Raw genomic sequence first — 19,837 nt, 5'->3', positions numbered from 1 at the left:
TTTTGCTATGGTCTCTTTTGTTTCTTTTGCATTTATTTCTGCCCTAATTTTTAAGATTTCTTTCCTTCTACTGACCCTGGGGTTTTTCATTTCTTCCTTCTCTAGTTGCTTTAGGTGTAGAGTTAGTTGATTTATTTGATTTTTTTCTTGTTTCTTGAGGTACGCCTGTATTGCTATGAACCTTCCCCTTAGTATTGCTTTTACAGTGTCCCATAGGTTTTGGGTTGTTGTGTTTTCATTTTCATTCGTTTCTATGCATAATTTTATTCTTTTTTGATTTCTTCTGTGATTTGTTGGTTATTCAGAAGCGTGTTGTTTAGCCTCCATATGTTGGAACTTTTAATAGTTTTTTTCCTGTAATTGAGGTCTAATCTTACTGCATTGTGGTCAGAGAAGATGGCTGGGATGATTTCAATTTTTTTGAATTTACCAAGGCTAGATTTATGGCCCAGGATGTGATCTATCCTGGAGAAAGTTCCATGTGCACTTGAGAAAAAGGTAAAATTGATTGTTTTGGGGTGGAAACTCCTGTAAATATCAATTAAATCTAATTTGTCTATTGTATCATTTAAAGTTTGTGTTTCCTTGTTAATTTTCTGTTTAGTTGATCTATCCATATGCGTGAGTGGAGTATTAAAGTCTCCCACTATTATTGTGTTATTGTTAATTTCCCCTTTCATACTTGTTAGTATTTGCCTTATATATTGTGGTGCTCCTATGTTGGGTGCATATATATTTATGATTGTTACGTCTTCTTCTTGAATTGATCCTTTGATCTTTATGTAGTGTCCTTCTTTGTCCCTTTTCACATCCTTTATTTTAAAGTCTATTTTATCTGAAATGAGTATTGCGACTCCTGCTTTCTTTTGGTCTCCGTTTGCATGGAATATGTTTTTCCATCCTTTCACTTTCAGCCTGTGTGTGTCTCTAGTTTTGAGGTGGGTCTCTTGTAGACAGCATATATAGGGGTCTTGTTTTTGTATCCATTCAGCAACCCTTGGTCTTTTGGTTGGGGCATTCAACCCATTTACATTTAAGGTAATTATTGATAAGTATGATCCCGTTGCCATTTACTTTGTTGTTTTGAGTTCGTGTTGAAACATCCTTTCTGTGTTTCCTGTTTAGAGAAGATCCTTTAGCATTTGCTGGAGAGCTGGTTTGGTGGTGCTGAATTCCCTCAGCTCTTGCTTGTCTGTAAAGCTTTTGAATTCTCCTTCATATCTGAATGAGATCCTTGCTGGGTACAGTAATCTGGGTTGTAGATTATTCTCTTTCATTACTTTAAGTATGTCCTGCCATTCCCTTCTAGCCTGAAGGGTTTCTATTGAAAGATCAGCTGTTATCCTTATGGGGATCCCCTTGTGTGTTATTTGTTGTTTTTCCCTTGCTGCTTTTAATATTTGTTCTTTGTGTTTGATCTTTGTTAATTTGATTAATATGTGTCTTGGGGTGTTTCGCCTTGGGTTTATCCTGTTTGGAACTCTCTGGGTTTCTTGGACTTCTGTGACTATTTCTTTCCTCAATTTAGGGAAATTCTCAACTATTATCTCCTCGAGTATTTTTTCATGGCCTTTCCTTTTATCTTCTTCTTCTGGGACTCCTATGATTCGAATGTTGGGGCGTTTCATATTGTCCCAGAGGTCCCGGAGGTTTTCCTCATTTCTTTTGATTCTTTTTTCTTTTTTCCTCTCTGCTTCGTTTATTTCCATCATTCTATCTTCTACCTCACTTATCCTATCTTCTGCCTCCGTTATTCTACTGTTGGTTCCCTCCAGGGTGTCTTTTATCTCCTTTATTTCATTATTCATTCTATATTGATTCCTTTTTATTTCTTCTAAGTCCTTGATAAACATTTCTTGCATCTTCTCAATCTTTGTCTCCAGGCTATTTATCTGTAACTCCATTTTGCTTTCAAGATTTTGGATCATTTTTATTATCCTTATTCTAAATTCTTTTTCAGATAGATTCCCTATCTCCTCCTCTTTTGTTTGGCTTTGTGGGCATTTCTCATTTTCCTTTACTTGCTGAGTATTTCTCTGCCTTTTCATCTTGTTTAGATTGCTGTGTTAGGCGTGGCCCTTCTGTATTCTGGTAGTATGAAGTTCCTCTTTGTTGTGGAGGTTCCTCACTGCGGTTGGGGTTGGACAGGTGGCTTGTCAAGGCTTCCTGGTTGGGGGAGCTTGTGTCGGTGTTCTGGTGGGTGGAGCTGGATTTCTGCTCTCTAGAGTGTAATGGAGTGACCAGTATTAATTTTTGAGATGTCTATGGATTTGGTGTGCCTCTGGGCAGCCTGTATATTGATGCTCAGGTCTATGTTCCTGCGTTGCTGGAGAATTTGCGTGGTATGTCTTGCTCTGGAACTTATTGTCTCTTGGGTGGAGCTTGGTTTCAGTGAATTTATGGAGGCTATTGGATGGTCTCTTATTAATTAATGTTTCCCCTGGCTTTCAGTCTTATTCTTGCAGTAGCCTGAAGACTTCTCCTTCCATACAGCCTCAATAATAAAACTTTTAGGTTAATGGTGAAAAGATTCTCCACAGTGAGGGATACCCAGAAAGGTTCACTGAGTTACATGGAGAGATGAGGTGGGGGGGGTGGGTTGAGGTGACCAGGAGGGGAAGAGGGGAATTCAAATGTGGAGAGAGCAATCTAGCCAGTAAGCACTTCCCTCTGTGCTTTCCACAGTTTGGAACCCTCAGAGTGGTTCACAGAGATACATAGAGAGGGGGGAGGAAGGTAACAGAGGTGAGCATGAGTAGAAAGGGAGGAATTAAGAGGGGAGAGAGAGATCTGGGCAGTATCCTGTTCCTGAAGTGTTCTCCAGTACCCAGAACACCCTCAGAGATTCACAGAATTGGGTTGAGAAGAGAAGGAGGAGGGTGGGAGATAGAGGTTCCCTGAGGGAGAAGAAAGAGCATCAATAGGGGGAGAGAGTGATCAGGCCAGTGATCACACTCCTGAGTAAAAATGGGTCCTAAAGATTGGGTTCTTAAATGTACAAAGTTGATATCAAATATGTAAAACAAAGATTAAAAATCTAGAGTAGAGGTTAGACTCTTATAAAACTTACAATCTAAAAAAAAAAAGAAAAAAGAAAAAAAGGAAACAGTGTAAAAAGAAAAAAAAACAGTAAAACAGTAAAAAAAAAAAAGAAACAGTAAAAAAAATGTAGAACAGGAAAAAAAACTTAAAAAAAAGAAAACACAAAAGGTATAAGATATATGTATGTAGTTTGCTTCAAAAATAGGGTTTTTTTTTTTTGCAAGTTAATAGTGGGTTATGAAAATGAAAGTTAAAGGTGTAATAGAGGACTTGAAGAAAAAGGAAAGAAGAGAAAAAAAAATTTTTTTTTTTTAATTAAAAAAAAAAAATAGTAAAAAATACATATATCCCGGACTTTCTCTGGAGCTGTTGTGAGCAGTGTGGGATCTGCTCAGTTTTAGATAGATCCTTATTCCTGCTTATACTTTTCAAGATCTATAGGTCCTTTTCAATGCAGTCGGTATTAACTACAGGGATCTTAATCTGTTGGCCTGTCCCTTCCAAAGCGCTTCCCTCTGTTTATTTGGCTTCTGTTTGGAGATCTCTTCAGTATCTAATTTCCGCCCTGCAACAAAGCGGTGGAGGTGATCTCTTTAGGTTCGCTTGTTCAATCGTGCTGTGGGGAGGAAGGAACACTGCAATTCTGGCGTGTGTGTGGTAAGCTCGCAGTGTCTCGGCCGCACTGGGTTCGCCCCCGCTCACGGCGTGTGTGCTTTTCCCCGTCTACCCTGCTCAGGCTTCAGGTTACTCGGCCGGGGAGCGGGCCCTGAGCTGCGTGCACTTCCCAGGTCTAAGCCGCTCAGGTTCAGGCTCCCGGTTACTCCACAAAGGCGCAGACTCGGTTTCGCCCGCGGCTTGTGCCGTTCCCGGTCGGAGCTGCCCAGGCGGCCAGGAGTTTGGCGAGGGCGCTCTCCCCTGTTGGGGCGGTGCGGCTTATCACCTCCCTGGTCCCCGCCTCGGTTTACGGGCGCGCCCGGCTCCGGTGTGCTTTGTGTCGGTTCTGGGGAGCTGGTCTCTGGCTGCGACCCTCCCAGCGGCTGTCGACCCTCCGGGATCTCAGGCAGTCTTTGCTTAGAAACTGGGAGCCTGTTTGCAGTTTGGTAGGGGGTGCCCTCTCTGGAGCGGAGTTTGCCCCTTTCAGGCTCTGGCGGGCCCCGCCTGCCCGTTGTGTCCGGCGGGGGATGGGGCGGTCCACAGCCGGCTAGCTCTCCTCTGGTATCGCTCAGTCCTTTGTTCTGTGAGCGGGCCGGCAGTGCCTTAGAGTTGGGCTTTTCGCGGGATAGTTCTCTCTCTCTCGCTGTCCCACAGTTTAGGTTACTATCTCACGTTAGCTCCCTCAGATTGCCCTCGGGGCACTCGGGCCCGGTCCTTACCCTAGGCAATGCCGCCCGCTCCTCTCCGTTCAGCCCCCACTTGCTGGTGGCGGATGATGCGAGCGTCTGGGGTTCTTTGCTGGGAGTTGCTTTAGGCACGTAATCTGTGGATTTTATTTATTTTTTCCTCCCAGTTACGTTGCCCTCCGAGATAAAAAATCCTCCCCCACACCCGCCGGTGAGAGGGTTTCCTGGTGCTTGGAAATTCCTCCTCTTTTACGACTCCCTCCCCGGGACGGGTCTCCGTCCCTAACTCTTTTGTCTCTCTTTTTATCTTTTATAATTTCTCCTACCTCTTTTGAAGATAATGCGCAGTTTTTGTGGAAGCCTGACGTCCTCAGCCAGCCTTCAGAAGTAGTTTTGTGAAGTTTGGTCAGCGTTCAGATGTTCTTTCGATAAATTTGTGGAGGAGAGAGTGGTCTCTCCGTCCTATTCCTCCGCCATCTTCCCTCTCCCCCCATCTCTCCTTTGCTTTTTGCTTCCATTCTTTTCACAGCTATTTCTGAGGCCTCCTCAGACAGCCATTTTGCTTTTTTGCATTTCTTTTTCTTGGGGATGTTCTTGATTCCTGTTTCCTGTACAATGTCATGAACCTCCGTCCATATTTCATCAGGCACTCTATCAGATCTAGTCCCTTAAATCTATTTCTCACTTCCACTGTATAGTCATAAGGGATTTGATTGAGGTCATACCTGAATGGTCTAGTGGTTTTCTTAACTTTCTTCAATTTCAGTCTGAATTTGGCAATAAGGAGTTCATGATCTGAGCCACAGTCTGCTCCTGGTCTTGTTTTTGCTGACTGTATAGAGCTTCTCCATCTTTGGCTGCAAAGAATAAACGAAGATCATGGCATCTGGTCCCATCACTTAATGGCAAATAGACGGGGAAACAGTGGCTGACTTTATTTTTCTGGGCTCCAAAATCACTGCAGCTGGTGATTGCAGCCATGAAATTAAAAGATGCTTACTCCTTGGAAGGAAAGTTATGACCAACCTAGACAGCATATTAAAAAGCAGAGACATTACTTTGCCAACAAAGGTCCATCTAGTCAAGGCTGTGTTTTTTCCAGTAGTCATGTATGGATATGAGAGTTGGACTATAAAGAAAGCTGAGCACCAAAGAATTGATGCTGTTGAACTGGTGTTGGAGAAGACTCTTGAGAGTCCCTTGGACTACAAGGAGATCAGTCCTGGGTGTTCATTGGAAGGACTGATGTTGAAGCTGAAACTCCAATACTTTGGCCACCTGATGCGAAGAGATGACTCATTGGATGCTGGGCAAGATTGAGGGGAAGGGGTCAACAGAGGATGAGATGGCTGGATGGCATCACTGACTCGATGGACATGGGTTTGGGTGGACTCCGGGAGTTGGTGATGGACAGGGAGGCCTGGCGTGCTGCCGTTCATGGTAGCCCAAAGAGTCAGACACGACTGAGCGACTGAACTGAACTGAACTGATTTGGAGTTCTAAATCTCATAGAGGCTGAGAGGCCACCAGTAATAAATGGTGTCATGACACAGTTCACATCAGCTTTTCTTCCCTGTGATAACATTTGCTTCACACTCTTTTGTATTTTCCTTTACATAATAGAATATTTGGAGATATCATGTCCATATACAAAAGGCTGCCATATTATATTTAATGGCTTAATAGCTTTTTATTGAATTAGCTCTATATGATGATATGATGTTAATTTCTAATCATTCACTATTAACCTAAAAAGAATGCTGTATTACAAATCCACATGGACACAGCACTTCACCCAACCATGTTGTCTATCTGTAGAACACATTCTTGGAAGCAGAATGGCTGGGTTGGGGTTTACATACATTTTTCGTTTTAAAGAATTTAGTAACTTTTTCCATTAACGAATTATGGTTTCTTGACATTTTACCAACAGGTTATCTTATCACACTTAATCCTGCCAGTCTGAAGACATGAGGAATAGCATCTTGATGTGTTCCTTTTCATTATACTTTTTTTTTTTTTATAATTGTAGACTGAGTTCAGGAGAAGGGGGTGACAGAGGATGAGATGGTTGGATGGCATCACCAACGCAATGGACATGAGGTTGAGCAAACTCTGGAAGATGGTGAAGGATAGGGAAGCCTGGCGTGCTGCAGTCCATGGGGTCACAAAGAGTCAGACACGAATGGAGCATCTTAGCATGCACTCACATAAGACATAGTATGGAGAGATCTGGGTGTATTTTCTCTAGTTTCCCCCCATGGTATCACCTGACAAAACTACGGTCGGATATTACAATCAGGATATCGACATCAATACAGTCAAAACACAGAACTTGTCATCAAGGCGAGGATCTCTAATCTCCCCTTACCACACCCCCTGCTCCCCTGAAACTCCCCTCCCCTCCACCCTTGATCCCCGGCAGCCATGAATCTCTCCTCCATTTCTATAATTTTGTCTTGTCAGTATGTTACAGAAATTGGAAAGGTGTTTCCCGAGTTTTGGGTGAGGATGAATGGCTTTCAATGTTTAAGATATTCTGTATGCTTTCCTGTGAACTCTGACCTTCCATATTTGATATCAAGTTAACTGGTATAGACTTCATATAACTTATTAGTAAGAGACCTGTCCTTTGTTACAGCATTTTCTGTGTAGGACAGACTATTTTATTTGCTATACACACACTGTATACCTATTATGATTAAATTTATTATTCTGTGATCTCATGATGGTATATAGAAAACCTTCTCCCATATGGTAATTTAAAGCAAGTATCTAAATATTTTTCCAGTGTTTTCCAATACTTTATGGCTTTTTAAAACTATTAAATCTGATTCTTTTTTATTAGTAATAGTAATAGTAGTAGTATATGAGTAAAGGTCTCCAAATGTCTACTTAGTTGTCCCCAAAATTTTTGACCATACATTTTTTTTTTTAGAATAACATTAATCATTACTTTTTGTTGAAGAAGGTAATTGATATACAACGGGTGATTTAAGGCCCAAAGGCATCCAATAGCAAAATTAATACTGGAAGTAATTAAATATGTATATTATGTGATGCCAGTCACTGGTAGGGTGTTTCAAGTTCTTAACTCTACACATTATTTCTACTAACTGCACTTAAATCATTACCAGATTGTACTTCTTTTGCAGTGAACATTGGATATGTGCGTTAATGTTTCAAATGCAGTCAAAAATGACCTCCTTTAAAAGTTAAGGGAAATAAACTTGCAAGAAATTATTCTGCTTAAGTGTACATTAAACAGCATTCTCTTTTCAGTAAAATGCAGAACTGGGCTAAGAATAATTGGCAAATTTTTCATTAAAACTTAAGTACATTATATTTTCATTCAAAATTGGGTGCTCATCAATTTTTAATAAGTAGTTGGCAACATTATATAGCTAAATTACTATAAAATTGACATTTAACATTAATTGTTATATAAAAATTGAGCATAAAGGTTGCTTATAAAGCAATAGAAATTGAAACTTGTTTTAGCTCAGTAAGGCGGCTCAGGTATTTTTAACACAATGTATATCTTGACACTTTAAAGTTATTTTTGTCATAGCTGGTACATAAACAGCTGGCACTGATCTTCAGTCTAATTATAGTACTACTGATCATTTAGTTTTGTTGATATCTGAATAATAGCGTTGTTTCATAGCTCTGTATTTCCTAAGGAAGTATAATGCTTCTAGTTCTTTCATTACAAATTTTCCCCGTTCAATAAGTTCTTTGATTTTCTCTGGGTCCTTCACATCTTTGTTTTTAAGGAAAACATTCTTCAGACGCCTTTTGAAATAGTCTGCTCCTTTTGGATAGTCTCGTCCAAGATATAGCAGATTCTTATAAAGATTCAATACTTCTCCTCTTAAAGAATTGGCCATTTTCATTTATCATGGAAAATATCCACTTTTATATATAATATAGCTCTTTTTCTAAACTGCCAATCGAGCCCGGCCCCGCGCTGGTCTAAGTGGTGGCGGCCCAGGAAGCCGACCCGGTGTCAGTCACTTGACCCAGTAGCGTAGCCGGCGGCCCCCTTCCTTCTCGAAATCCTCATAGAAAGATTCGCCCCAGCAAATCTAGGGAAACGGGGAGAGGGACTGTCAACGTCGGAAGATGCACACAAACCCTTTTCCTACACCTGCTGGTCCTCGCCCAGAGCATACCGCCTCCCTTGACCATACATTTTTAACTAGTGCCCTCTCCTGTGCTTTTCTATGTGTATTATATATTATTTGTATTTTGTATGCATTATTTTTTATCAGTACTATGACAGTGTTTTTCAGGAAGTTAAAGAAATGTTCTAAGACTTTCCTAAAGTACTATAACATTATGAGGAACTAGTGGGTTTTTTTTCTTCATAGTATTAATAAAGATGTTTTCAACAATAACAATATTGTTAATTTTGCACAGCAAACTTGAACTAAAAATGAAAAGCTACCTTAATTCCAGTCTGAGGCCAGTTAATGTAACCTGTTAATTCATTTCTTTACAGTATTGATTATAACAAAGTTGATTAGGAATCAGTCCCTTCATGGTGGATTCACTCTGGTTTCCTCCCAAATGGGTCCCTTACTTCAAATCTCTGAGCCAGATTCACGTGCTTTCAGCATGAATATGGCAGCACTAAAACTTTTTTCTTAGAGAAATAATTAAAAGCAGATAGTCTGCTAATTTTTAATACTTAGACTGATTTATCAGATGAAGAGTTCTTCTTGTTCTTATTTTTATTACATCTTATTCTTCATTTATGGGTACAAGATTCCCTCTTTTGGAAAGCATACATAAAAACTAAATTTGCATAACATGAAAAATGGGTCATTCGCTCAAGTGCATAAAAAGTTGCACTGTATTTTATCCATACAGAAATACATCTTCCACCTATCATTATATGCTAATCATAATAGAGAAAATATGGAAAAGACCCTGATGCTAGAAAAGATTCAAGGCAGGAAGAGAAGAGGGTGACAGAGGATGAGATAGTTGGATGGTGTCACTGACTCAATGGACAGGAGTTTGAGCAAACTCCAGGAGATGGTGAAGGACAGGGAAGCCTGGCATGCTGCAGTCCATGGGGTCACAAAGAGTTGGACACAACTTGGTGACTGAATGATGACAATCATAGTATTTAACTGCAGAAATGTAGAGTTCCAGATGAAAAGATGCCCGTCTGAATTCTTCCTCAAGTGTTTTCCTATTTTTTCAAAAGAAGTTGCCCATCCTCTGATTTTATCAGAGCAAGCTATAAATAATGGGACCCTTGTTTTCTTTTGAAAGGAACTCTTGGACCTTCAGCATGCCTACTATAAGCTAAGCAGACAGTACCAGGCAAAGACAGCAGAACTGACTCACGCCAACAACCTTGTGGTTCAAAATGAAGCCGAAGTGAAGAAACTGAGACTTCGAGTGGAAGAACTGAAATGGGGACTCAACCAAAAAGAAGACAAGGTACTTTTTAAGTGAAACACATTTTAGATTCAAAATAGCATTTTATAGCATAGAGAAAGCATTTTCTTTTTTACTAACAAATGGCATTACTTGATATAAAAACTTCACATTTTAAATTTGAAATCAACTAAAAAGCATAAGGAAAGAGGAAAATATTACATAGACAACATGCTTGTTTTTTGTAGTGTTAGTTGGGCATTTGTTACATATGCCCTATAGCTTCAAATACGTTTCAGCTTGGGGGTGTGTGTGGGTGGGCGTGGTATCATTGGTATCATTAAAACTTGATGTTTTAGTGGAAATCAGATCTATAGAGGCATCCAGAGGAGCAATTAATGCTGGATATATAAATCTGGTGGTGGTCATGTGTTAATACACAATAATTAAAACCACAAGGCTGGCTGAGATTATTAATAGAACAAATAATAGATAAAATCTTTGGGACTCTTTGAACAAAAAGTGTTAGTGGCTCAGTTGCATCCAACTCTTTGCAACCCCATGGACTATAGCCCGCCAGGCTCCTCTGTCCATGGAATTTTCCAGTGAGAATACTGAAGTGGGTTGCCATTCCCTTCTCCAGGGGATCTTCCTGACCTAGGGATCGAACCCAGGTCTCCCACATTGCAGACAAATGTGTCTACTAAAATATAGCCCTTTTACAGTCCCTCCCATCCTTCCTAAACATTCACATAATAAGAATCTCCTATTTGTTTTGCAAAAAAAAGAGGTGTTTTAAGCTTTAATTTTACATATTATAGAAACATGATGTATGTTGTGATTATGTTATGATATATATAGTCTCTCCAGTGCTTTCTGATGTTCAAAGAACGTAGGCATCTCAGTTTTGTCGTGAAATGTCAACTACCTAATGGTCTATGGCATGTTTAAGAATGTGGTACCTTGATGGTACACCTGTGACCGGGAGGATTTCAGCTGCAGTTATGAACAACAAAGAGATTTTTCTTCAGAGAAACGGTCCCCACTGTCAGTGTGAGAGCGTCCATCACCCATGGTGGCAGCTACTTCAGATGGGGTTCCAGGCGCTGCATCTGCTCCTGTCGGCCAACTTTCAAGGCAAAAATAATTAGTTCCCTGGTTAAAAAGAGTGTTTGCAGATACTGCCAAACAGTTGGAAATTAAGAAAAGAAAATGGAAATTGTTTTCCAAGGGGTAATTCAATAACAGAGCACAATCCCCCTTTGAAGATTTAATTTTTCATCCAATCTGTTGCAGTCAAGCAAACCAGATCTTCTTATCTAATAACATGCATGAAAATAGAATTATTTGACCAGTGTGAGGCTCATATATCACCCCCACCCCCCGCCAATCTTACTATGGCTGACTTGTCTGTGTGCATTTTATCCTTGATGTCTCTCTTTATGAAGATGTGCGTGTTCTTTTTAATGATGTACATGGGTGGTAGCTGGACTGTGGAAGAATAAGTCAGGAGAGGAATAGAGGCAGTCTCAAGAGAGTGGTTTGGGGTTTTTATTTGGTTGTAGCCTTTATTCCTGGGAATAGTTTTGATATACATGCATTTGTTGCAGGAGGTGATAAATAAACCTTTGTGTTTGCCAATATTGGCTTTAAGAAATTGCTTGGGACTGAATCATCAGGAAGGAAACTGTGATAATACGCAGTGTTCCAGGGCTAATGAGGTACTAGTTCCCAGAGATGCGATTCAGCCGTGTAATTGTGGAATGTTAAAAACAGCTGTGGTCTTCAGAAGGATTATCTTAGTTGCCCCTCCCATGTAAGAGAATCAGTCTCCTCCATCATCAATGTCAGTCTTGGCACGTGTGATGTTTGCTTTGCCCAAGAAGCATAAGTTCTGTGTCCCACTCACCATCCAGAGCTTTGTGAACCCAACATGCCTCTCCACCCATGTGTCTTTTCCTGCCATGTCTCATGCCATGAGGCCAGCGGGTCCAAAATTGACATCATTCTCTCAGCACAAATTTTGAAACAGGAAGGCTATGGAGCAGAGCCCTTATGGACCCAAATGGATCCACACGGGTAAAGCAAAAATCAATATTTACTGTGGTAAGCCGCTGACATTTTGGATTTGTTTGTTACTATAGGAAAACTTAGCTAAGGCTGACTAGTATAGTCCTTCAAACAAAAACAGCCTGTTAAAATTACATGACAATGGCTCCAGTGCTATATGCAGGTGGTAAGAAAGCTTATTGCAGGTGAGAATGAAGACAGCCCATTTTGTGAAGTCTCTAAAGCTTTCGTACATTATTTCCTGTAATACCTTAGAAAGCAGATGAAGGACAGAATGAGCTTGTGGTTTTTAGATGAATAGGTATGTGGCTAATATTTTTGTTTGTTTGTTTGTTTGCTACTATTGCATTTTACAAGTGCCCAAAGGAAAGATGAACTCAAAAAAGACATGTTGAATTTTCAAAGAGATATGCAAGGTAATATAGAAATTTAAGTACTTCTGTGACTACCAGAGTAGGGCGTAGGGCCATATGAGGAGGAGAGTCTCTACTTAGAGCAGAAGATGGGAATAACAGACCACCTGATCTGCCTCTTGAGAAATCTGTATGCAGGTCAGGAAGCAACAGTTAGAACTGGACATGGAACAACAGACTGGTTCCAAATAGGAAAACGAGTACATCAAGGCTGAATATTGTCACCATGCTTATTTAACTTATATGCAGAGCACATCATGAGAAATGCTGGGCTGGATGAAGCACAAGCTGGAATCAAGATTGCTGGGAGAAATATCAATAACCTCAGATATGCAGATGACATCACCCTATGGCAGAAAGTGAAGAAGAGCTAAAGAGCCTCTTGATGAAAGTGAAAGAGGAGAGTGAAAAAGTTGGCTTAAAGCTCAGCATTCAGAAAACAAAGATCATGGCATCCAGTCCCATCACTTCATGGCAAATAGATGGAGAAACAGTGGAAACAGTGGCAGACTTTATTTTTTGGGGCTCCAGAATCACTGCAGATGGTGAATGCAGCCATGAAATTAAGACGCTTATTCCTTGAGAGAAAAGTTATGACCAACCTAGACAGCATATTAAAAAGCAGAGACATTACTTTACCAACAAAGGTCCATCTAGTCAAAGCTATGGTTTTTCCGGTAATCATGTATGGATGTGAGAGTTGGACTATAAAGAAAGCTGAGCGGCAAAGAACTGATGCTTTTGAACTGTGGTGTTGGAGAAGACTCGTGAGAGTCCCTTGGACTGTAAGGAGATCCCACCATTCCATCCTAAAGGAGATCAGTCCTGAATATTCGTTGGAAGGCCTGATGTTGAAGCTGAAACTCCAATACTTTGGCCACCTGATGCAAAGAGCTGCCTTATTTGAAAAGACCCTGTTGCTAGGAAAGATTAAAAACAGGAGAAGAAGGGGACGACAGAGGATGAGATGGTAGGATGGCATCACTGACCCAATGGACATGAATTTGAGTAAACTCCAGGAGTTGGTGATGGACAGGGAAGCCTGGTGTGCTGTAGTCCACGGGGTTGCAAAGAGTCGGACATGACTGAGCAACTGAACTGTACTGTACTGTGACTGCCAGGGTCTGATTTTCATTTGCAAATGCTAAGACAGAAAACTAGCATGGTTTTGAATAATGAACATTATTTAAGGTTGAGCTTTTAGGCAAGGGCCAATTCAATGTGTGTGTATGGCCTTCAAGCCTGTTGTTAAAAGCTCTTATTAAGGTCGTTTTCTTAAAAATCCTTGAAGCTGAACAAAATGGCACAGGGCAAAGACAGATTTTGCCTCTCCCAGAATATCCCACAGATTCAAGGCAACTACTGATAGCTCAGAGATAATCAATGTCTCCCAAAGAATTATACATGGGACAGCTGACCTGTGGAATTTACTGAAATCAAAAGAAAAACAAAAAGGCTTTATGTTTTTATGAAAAATATGCTGACAAATGATTTTCCAGCTTGGGATAAAAGAGACTGATTTCTCAAGATTTAAAAGAACCTTCAATTCCTCCACAGTTTGTGGGCTGAGCAATGCTGTCAACACCAGAAACAGGGACGAGCTGTATTCAAATATGGACAGAGTGTATAGTGAGGAAGGACCAACTACAGAACAAAGCCAAGGACATTAGAAAACCAGTGACAGCAACTATCATCAGGAGGCTTGCTCAGCACGCATTAAGCTTAGTTGCTCAGTTGTATCCAAGTCTTTGTGACCCCATGGACTGTAGCCTGACAGGCTTCTATGTCCACAGGATTCTCCAGGCATGAATACTGGAGTGGGTTGCCATTTCCTCCTCCAGGGGATCTTCCCGATCCAGGGATTGAACCTGTGTTTCCTGGGTCTCCTGCATTGGCAGGCAGGTTCTTTACCACTGAGCCACCTGGGAAGGCCCAGGCAAAACACAACAGCTTTCCCCATGAACAGGATATGAGCTTCTTGAAATATCTGCTAAGTTCAGTTCAGTCGCTCAGTCGTGTCCGACTCTTTGCAACCCCATGAATTGCAGCACACCAGGCCTCCCTGTCCATCACCAACTCCCGGAGTTTACCCAAACCCACGTCCATCGAGTCGGTGATCCCATCTAACTATCTCATCCTCTGTCATCCCCTTCTCATCCCGCCCCCAATCCTTCCCAGCATTAGGGTCTTTTCCAATGAGTCAACTCTTCGCATGAGGTGGCCAAAGTATTGGAGTTTCAGCTTCAACATCAGTCCTTCCAATGAACACCCAGGACCGATCTCCTTTAGGATGGAATGGTTGGATCTTCCTGCAATCCAAGGGACTCTCAAGAGTCTTCTCCAACACCACAGTTCAAAAGCATCAATTCTTCGGTGCTCAGCTTTCTTCATCATCCAACTCTCACATCCATACATGACAACTGGAAAAACCATAGCCTTGACTAGACGGACCTTTGTTGGCAAAGTAATGTCTCTGCTTTTAAATATGCTATCTAGGTTGGTCATAACTTTCCTTCCAAGGAGTAAGCGTCTTTTAATTTAGATTAAATTAAATTCTAATTTAGATTTTATAAATAGTTTCTATTTCTCTTATCAATATGAAAGTTTTTATTGCAATTTTGTTGCTCTAGTTGCATTTTAGTTTGTTGAATGTATGAATTACTTGCCTTTTGAGCACACAGATTCTGGAACAAGAGAAGGCATATTGAGATGTGATATAGATAGGAGCTCTTCGAGGCCTAGGCTGTGGTTGGAAGGTTGCTTGGGTAATTTCTCTTGGGGAAGGAGTGAAAGGATATGTGTATGTATTTTACTATTTGTTGCCCATCTGTGCAAGGAATACAGTTCCCAAGCATAAATGGTGGGCATGGTCCTGTGACTTGTTTGGCAAATGGAGTTTGTGGGGTTTTGAAATGGAATCTTTTGGAACTATAATTCCATGTGGATAAGTATTTACACATATTTCATGTTTGAAGCTTAAAAATACACGTTCAAAACATAAAATAGTTCAATGTTCTGCACCTCTACATCCAGCCAGTTGATCACTGGAGGTGACTGATCCAAAGCAGGATCAGCTCATATGGGTTTTGTAATCTGGATTATTTAATTGCTCTTGTCAGTCTTCAGTTTGTCTCTGGTTAAAGGTCATCCCTCTTTCTGATGGCTGGGCATGAAAATATTCCTTGTGGAAATAAGGTTTCGCATTAGATAGCAGTCAATGTTTCTATAATTTGACTTATCACTGAAAAGCAAAGAAAATTCTGTCAGTTTCACTGCTGAGCTTTTTAATTTCACAGTAGCAAATTCTTCAAATTGCAATTAGTTGAGATTAATGTTTAATTGGAACTGTCAAATACAAAGTTCCCGACTCCCACAAGTCAACAAATTTTAAATAAATGAAAATGAGATATTAATCCTCTATATAGTAGAGAGAAATAGATATTTGGAGGCCCATGAGGGGAAATCCAGGGTCTAATTAAAGGAAAGAGCAAATTAAAAAATTCTTTTTTTGAACAAGTTGGTTTTCTTTAAGCAAATTTACCCCCCAAATCTAATTTGACATATGTTTGTTAGAAGTTAAACATTCTTTTCTTATCATTTCATTGAAGTCTCTCTGTGAATATATATATTACATTATATGATGGTAAAATTTAACTGAGACTTCACTACTGTAAGGCAGAAATAATTACATATATATCCACATTAAAATACCAAAATGTCTGGCCACTGTAATAAATATGGTGTGAAAAGTAGCCTAATGAATAATATAATGATGCAATAACCAAAGTTAGTAGAGACAAAAAAGGCAGTACCTAAACAGCAAGGAGTATAATATAAACAGTTACTAGGACACATGGGTACTCTACACTGTATGACTAGTATCAAGAAGACTGAAGGAGATAAGGCTTGCCAAGGACTATTTTAAATTTTCAAAGCAATACCATAGCATATAAAGAAGGAAAAAAAAGGAAAAAAATCATCTATCATCTTACCATCATATCCTATTACTTCAGTGTATATTAACTGCAAACACCCAGGCAATTTTATGCAGAATTGCAGTCATCATTTGCAAATAATATACTCAGTCAGTTACCATAGCTTTCTTGCTGCTGTGTAGTTTTCATACTTGGTATTTCAAGGGAGGGTGTAATATTTATCTCCTTGGATATAAATAATTTAATAAACCAACTCTTCTTTACTGAATGTCATTTGGATTTTTTTTTTCTCCACATAACTTTACCATGACTATTGTCATGTACAGTTGACCCTTGAACAACATGGGTTTGAACTGTGTGGGTCCACTTAATAGGAAGATATTTTTCAGTAGTAAATAGTACAGTAAAACCCAGTCCATGGATGGTTGAAAGTGCAGACATATAGGGCCAACTGTAAGTTATATGATGATTAAATTCCAAGTTCAAGATTCAAAGGTACAGACCTTTTATCCCCACTGGGGAAAAAAAAGTCTTCTAAGTGGGATTACATGACCCAGATAACCACAATGGTGGGATCACTCACCTAGAGCCAGATATCCTGGAATGCAAAGTCAAGTGGGCCTTACAAAGCATCAACACGAACAAAGCTAGTGGAGGTGATGGAATTCCAGTTGAGCTATTTCAAATCCTGAAAGATGATGCTGTTGAAGTGCTGCACTCTATATACCAGCAAATTTGGAAAACTCAGCAGTGGTCACAGGACTGGAAAAGGTTGGTTTTCATTCAGTTTTCATTGCCAAAGAATGTTCACACCACTGCTCAATTGCACTCATCTCACACACTAGGAAAGTAATGCTTAAAGTTCTCCAAGCCAGGCTTCAACAGTATGTGAACCATGAACTTCCAGATGTTCAAGCTGGGTTTAGAAAAGGCAGAGGAGCCAGAGATTAAATTGCCAACATCTGTGGATCATCAAAAAAGCAAGAGAATTCCAGAAAAACATCTGCTTTATTGACTATGCCAAAGCCTTTGACTGTGTGGATCACAACACAATGTGGAAAACTCTTAAAGAGACGGGAATACCAGACCACCTTTGCCTGCCTCCTGAGAAATCTGTATGGAGGTCAAGAAGCAACAGCTAGAACTGCACATGGAACAACAGACTGGTTACAAATAGGAAAAGGAGTACGTCAAGGCTGTATATTGTCACTCTGCTTATTTAACTTATATGCAGAGTACCCATGCGAAATGCCGGGCTGGAAGAAACATAAGCTGGAATCAAGATTGCCGGGGGAAACACCAATAACCTCAGATATGCAGATGACACCTACCTTATGGCAGAAGCAAAGAACTAAAGAGCCTCAATGAAAGTGAAAGAGGAAAATGAAAAAGTTGGCTTAAAGCTCAACATTCAAAAAACTAAGATCAAGGTATCCAGTCCCATCACTTCATGGCAAATAGATGTGGAAACAATGGAAACAGTGAGAGATGGTGACTGCAGCCATGAAGTTAAAAGCCGCTTGCTCCTTGCAAGAAAAGCTATGACCAAACTAGACAGCATATTAAAAAGCAGAGATGTTACTTTGCCAATGAGGTCCGTCTAGTCAAAGCTACGCTTTTTCCAGTAGTCATGTATGGATGTGAGAGTTGGACTATAAAGAAAGCTGAGTGCTGAAGAATTGATGCTTTTGAACTGTGGTGTTGGAGAAGACTCTTGAGAGTCTCTTGGACTGCAAGGAGATCCAACCAGTCCATCCTAAAGGGAATCAGTCCTAAATATTCATTGGAAGGACTGATGCTGAGGCTGAAACTCCAATACTTTGGCCACCTGATGGGAAGAACTGACTCATTGGAAAAGACACTGATATTGGGAAAGATTGAAGACAGGAGGAGAAGGAGATGACAGAGGAAGAGATGGTTGAATGACATCAACGACTCATTGGACATGAGTTTGAGGAAGCTCCGGGAGTTGTTGATGGACAAGGAAACCTGGCGTATTGCAGTCCACGGGGTCACAAAGAGTCAGACATGACTGAGTGACTGAACTGAATGAACAGAAGTGGGATTATTGAGTTAAAGGATGTGAATAAAATATGGCTCTTGATACATTCAGAATTACAAATTTTCTTTGCTTCTAAATGATAGGTCAAATTATGGAAATATAGGCTGTTATGTAAAATCTTAACTGCATCTTAACTGTTGCAAAAGTAAGTTCAAATCTCAAATGATGTATTTATAAAGCTAAGAATTTAATTACTCAGTTTGCCAAGTTGTTAATTGGATTTATTCTCAATTTAAGCTGCTTCTTTTTGTTAAACTCTTTCCTTAGTGTGGCCATTATATTATATATTTTATATATTATTATTATATTATTCCATTCATTTCATTGCTCATCGTGACCAACTCTTTGCAACCCCATGTCTCTGCTTTTTAATATGCTGTCCAGTTTGGTCATAGCTTTTCTTGTCAGGAGCAAGTGTCTTTTAATTTCATGGCTGCAGTCACCATCTGCAGTGATTATTCCCTTATTATAGCTCAATACCTACTCTTGATCTTTCTATATATATTTTAATAATAGATTCTATTAACAAGAGGACTTTGAAAATATTCAGTGACTCCTCTGTGTTAAAAGAGATGCAAATCAGGGATCAAGTAGTTCTTAGTCCCTGTGTGTTAGTTGCTCAGTCGTGTCTGACTCTTTGTGACCCCAAGGACTGTAGCCTGTCAGGTTCCTCTGTCCATGGAATTCTCCAGGCAAAAATACTGGGTTGGATAGCCATTCCCTTCTCCAGGGGATCTTCCCAACCCAGGGATCAAATCTAGTTCTTTCGCATTGCCAGCAGATTCATTACTTCTGAGCCACCAGAGAAACCCTAGATACCTACAATTCACAAACAAAGCAGGTGAGAAGGAACCTATGGTAACTGAAAAATAAAAGCTCTGTGGTGAGACAAAGAGGAATCAATTAACTTCAAGATGACTTTCATGCTTCCGGGAGTTCATGGAGTTCTTCATTGAACTAAGATTTGGTGTAAGTACTCAGCTATAGATCAAATATATTCTCAGTGTAAAGGTCACAGTCTAATATGATTGTCTAACCTGTCTGCACAATAAAAACCCTTTGGAATATTTTATTTTTTTCAACCTTAGATCTTTTTTAAAAAAATTATATTGGCGTATAGTTGAATAACAATGTTGTGTTTCAGGTATACAGCAAAATGATTCAGTTATACATATACGTGTATCTGTTCTTTTTCAAATCTTTTCCCATTTAGTTTATTACAGAATATTGAGTAGAGTTTCCTGAGCCATCAGTAGGTCCTTGGTGGCTATCTATTTTAAATATAATAGTGTGTTTATGTCAATGTCAAATTCCCAACCTTTCCCTTTGGTAATCACTTTGTTTTCTGAGGCTGTAAATCTGTTTCTGTTTTGTAAATAAGTTTTGTTTTGTTTTTTTTTAAGATTCCACATAGAGACAATGTCATATGATATTTGACTTACTTCACTTGGTATGATAATCTTTAGGTCCATCTATATTGCTGCAAATGGCATTGTTCCATTCTTTTTAATTGCTGAGTAACATCCATTGTATAAATATACCGTGTCTTCTTTATCTGTTCACCTGTCAGTGGACACTTGG

At 39.8% G+C, this 19,837-nt stretch overlaps 2 protein-coding genes across 11 annotated transcripts in view; one reads left to right on the top strand and one right to left on the bottom strand.

Annotated features, from left to right (window-relative positions):
- CCDC102B (coiled-coil domain containing 102B) overlaps positions 1 to 19,837 on the top strand; it is a 324,997-nt gene that overhangs the window by 238,453 nt on the left and 66,707 nt on the right. For 7 of the 10 annotated variants that reach the window (XM_081562701.1, XM_081562700.1, XM_081562698.1 and 4 more), the window contains one exon: positions 9,669 to 9,839. In XM_081562701.1, coding sequence (XP_081418827.1) covers positions 9,669 to 9,839 — 171 coding nt within the window. Of the gene's footprint in view, positions 1 to 9,668; positions 9,840 to 12,508; positions 12,906 to 19,837 lie in introns of those variants that run through there. The other 3 variants (XM_081562707.1, XM_081562706.1, XM_081562708.1) reach the window with 1 other exon arrangement.
- LOC145534668 (electron transfer flavoprotein regulatory factor 1) lies at positions 8,006 to 8,278 on the bottom strand. The gene has a single exon (XM_081562713.1). The coding sequence runs from the start codon at positions 8,276 to 8,278 to the stop codon at positions 8,006 to 8,008; it is 273 nt and encodes a 90-aa protein (XP_081418839.1).

This window comes from Giraffa tippelskirchi, chromosome 14 (assembly GCF_054371585.1).
Source record: "Giraffa tippelskirchi isolate mGirTip1 chromosome 14, T2T-mGirTip1v1.2.pri, whole genome shotgun sequence".
NCBI classification, from domain to species: domain Eukaryota; kingdom Metazoa; phylum Chordata; class Mammalia; order Artiodactyla; family Giraffidae; genus Giraffa; species Giraffa tippelskirchi.
Note: the sequence above shows the minus strand (reverse complement) of the source record. Positions and strands in the feature narration are given on the sequence as shown.

What these genes read in the sequence shown, in the direction of transcription:
- LOC145534668 (XM_081562713.1), bottom strand. Translation starts at nt 8,278, where the DNA reads ATGAAAATGGCCAATTCTTTAAGAGGAGAAGTATTGAATCTTTATAAG.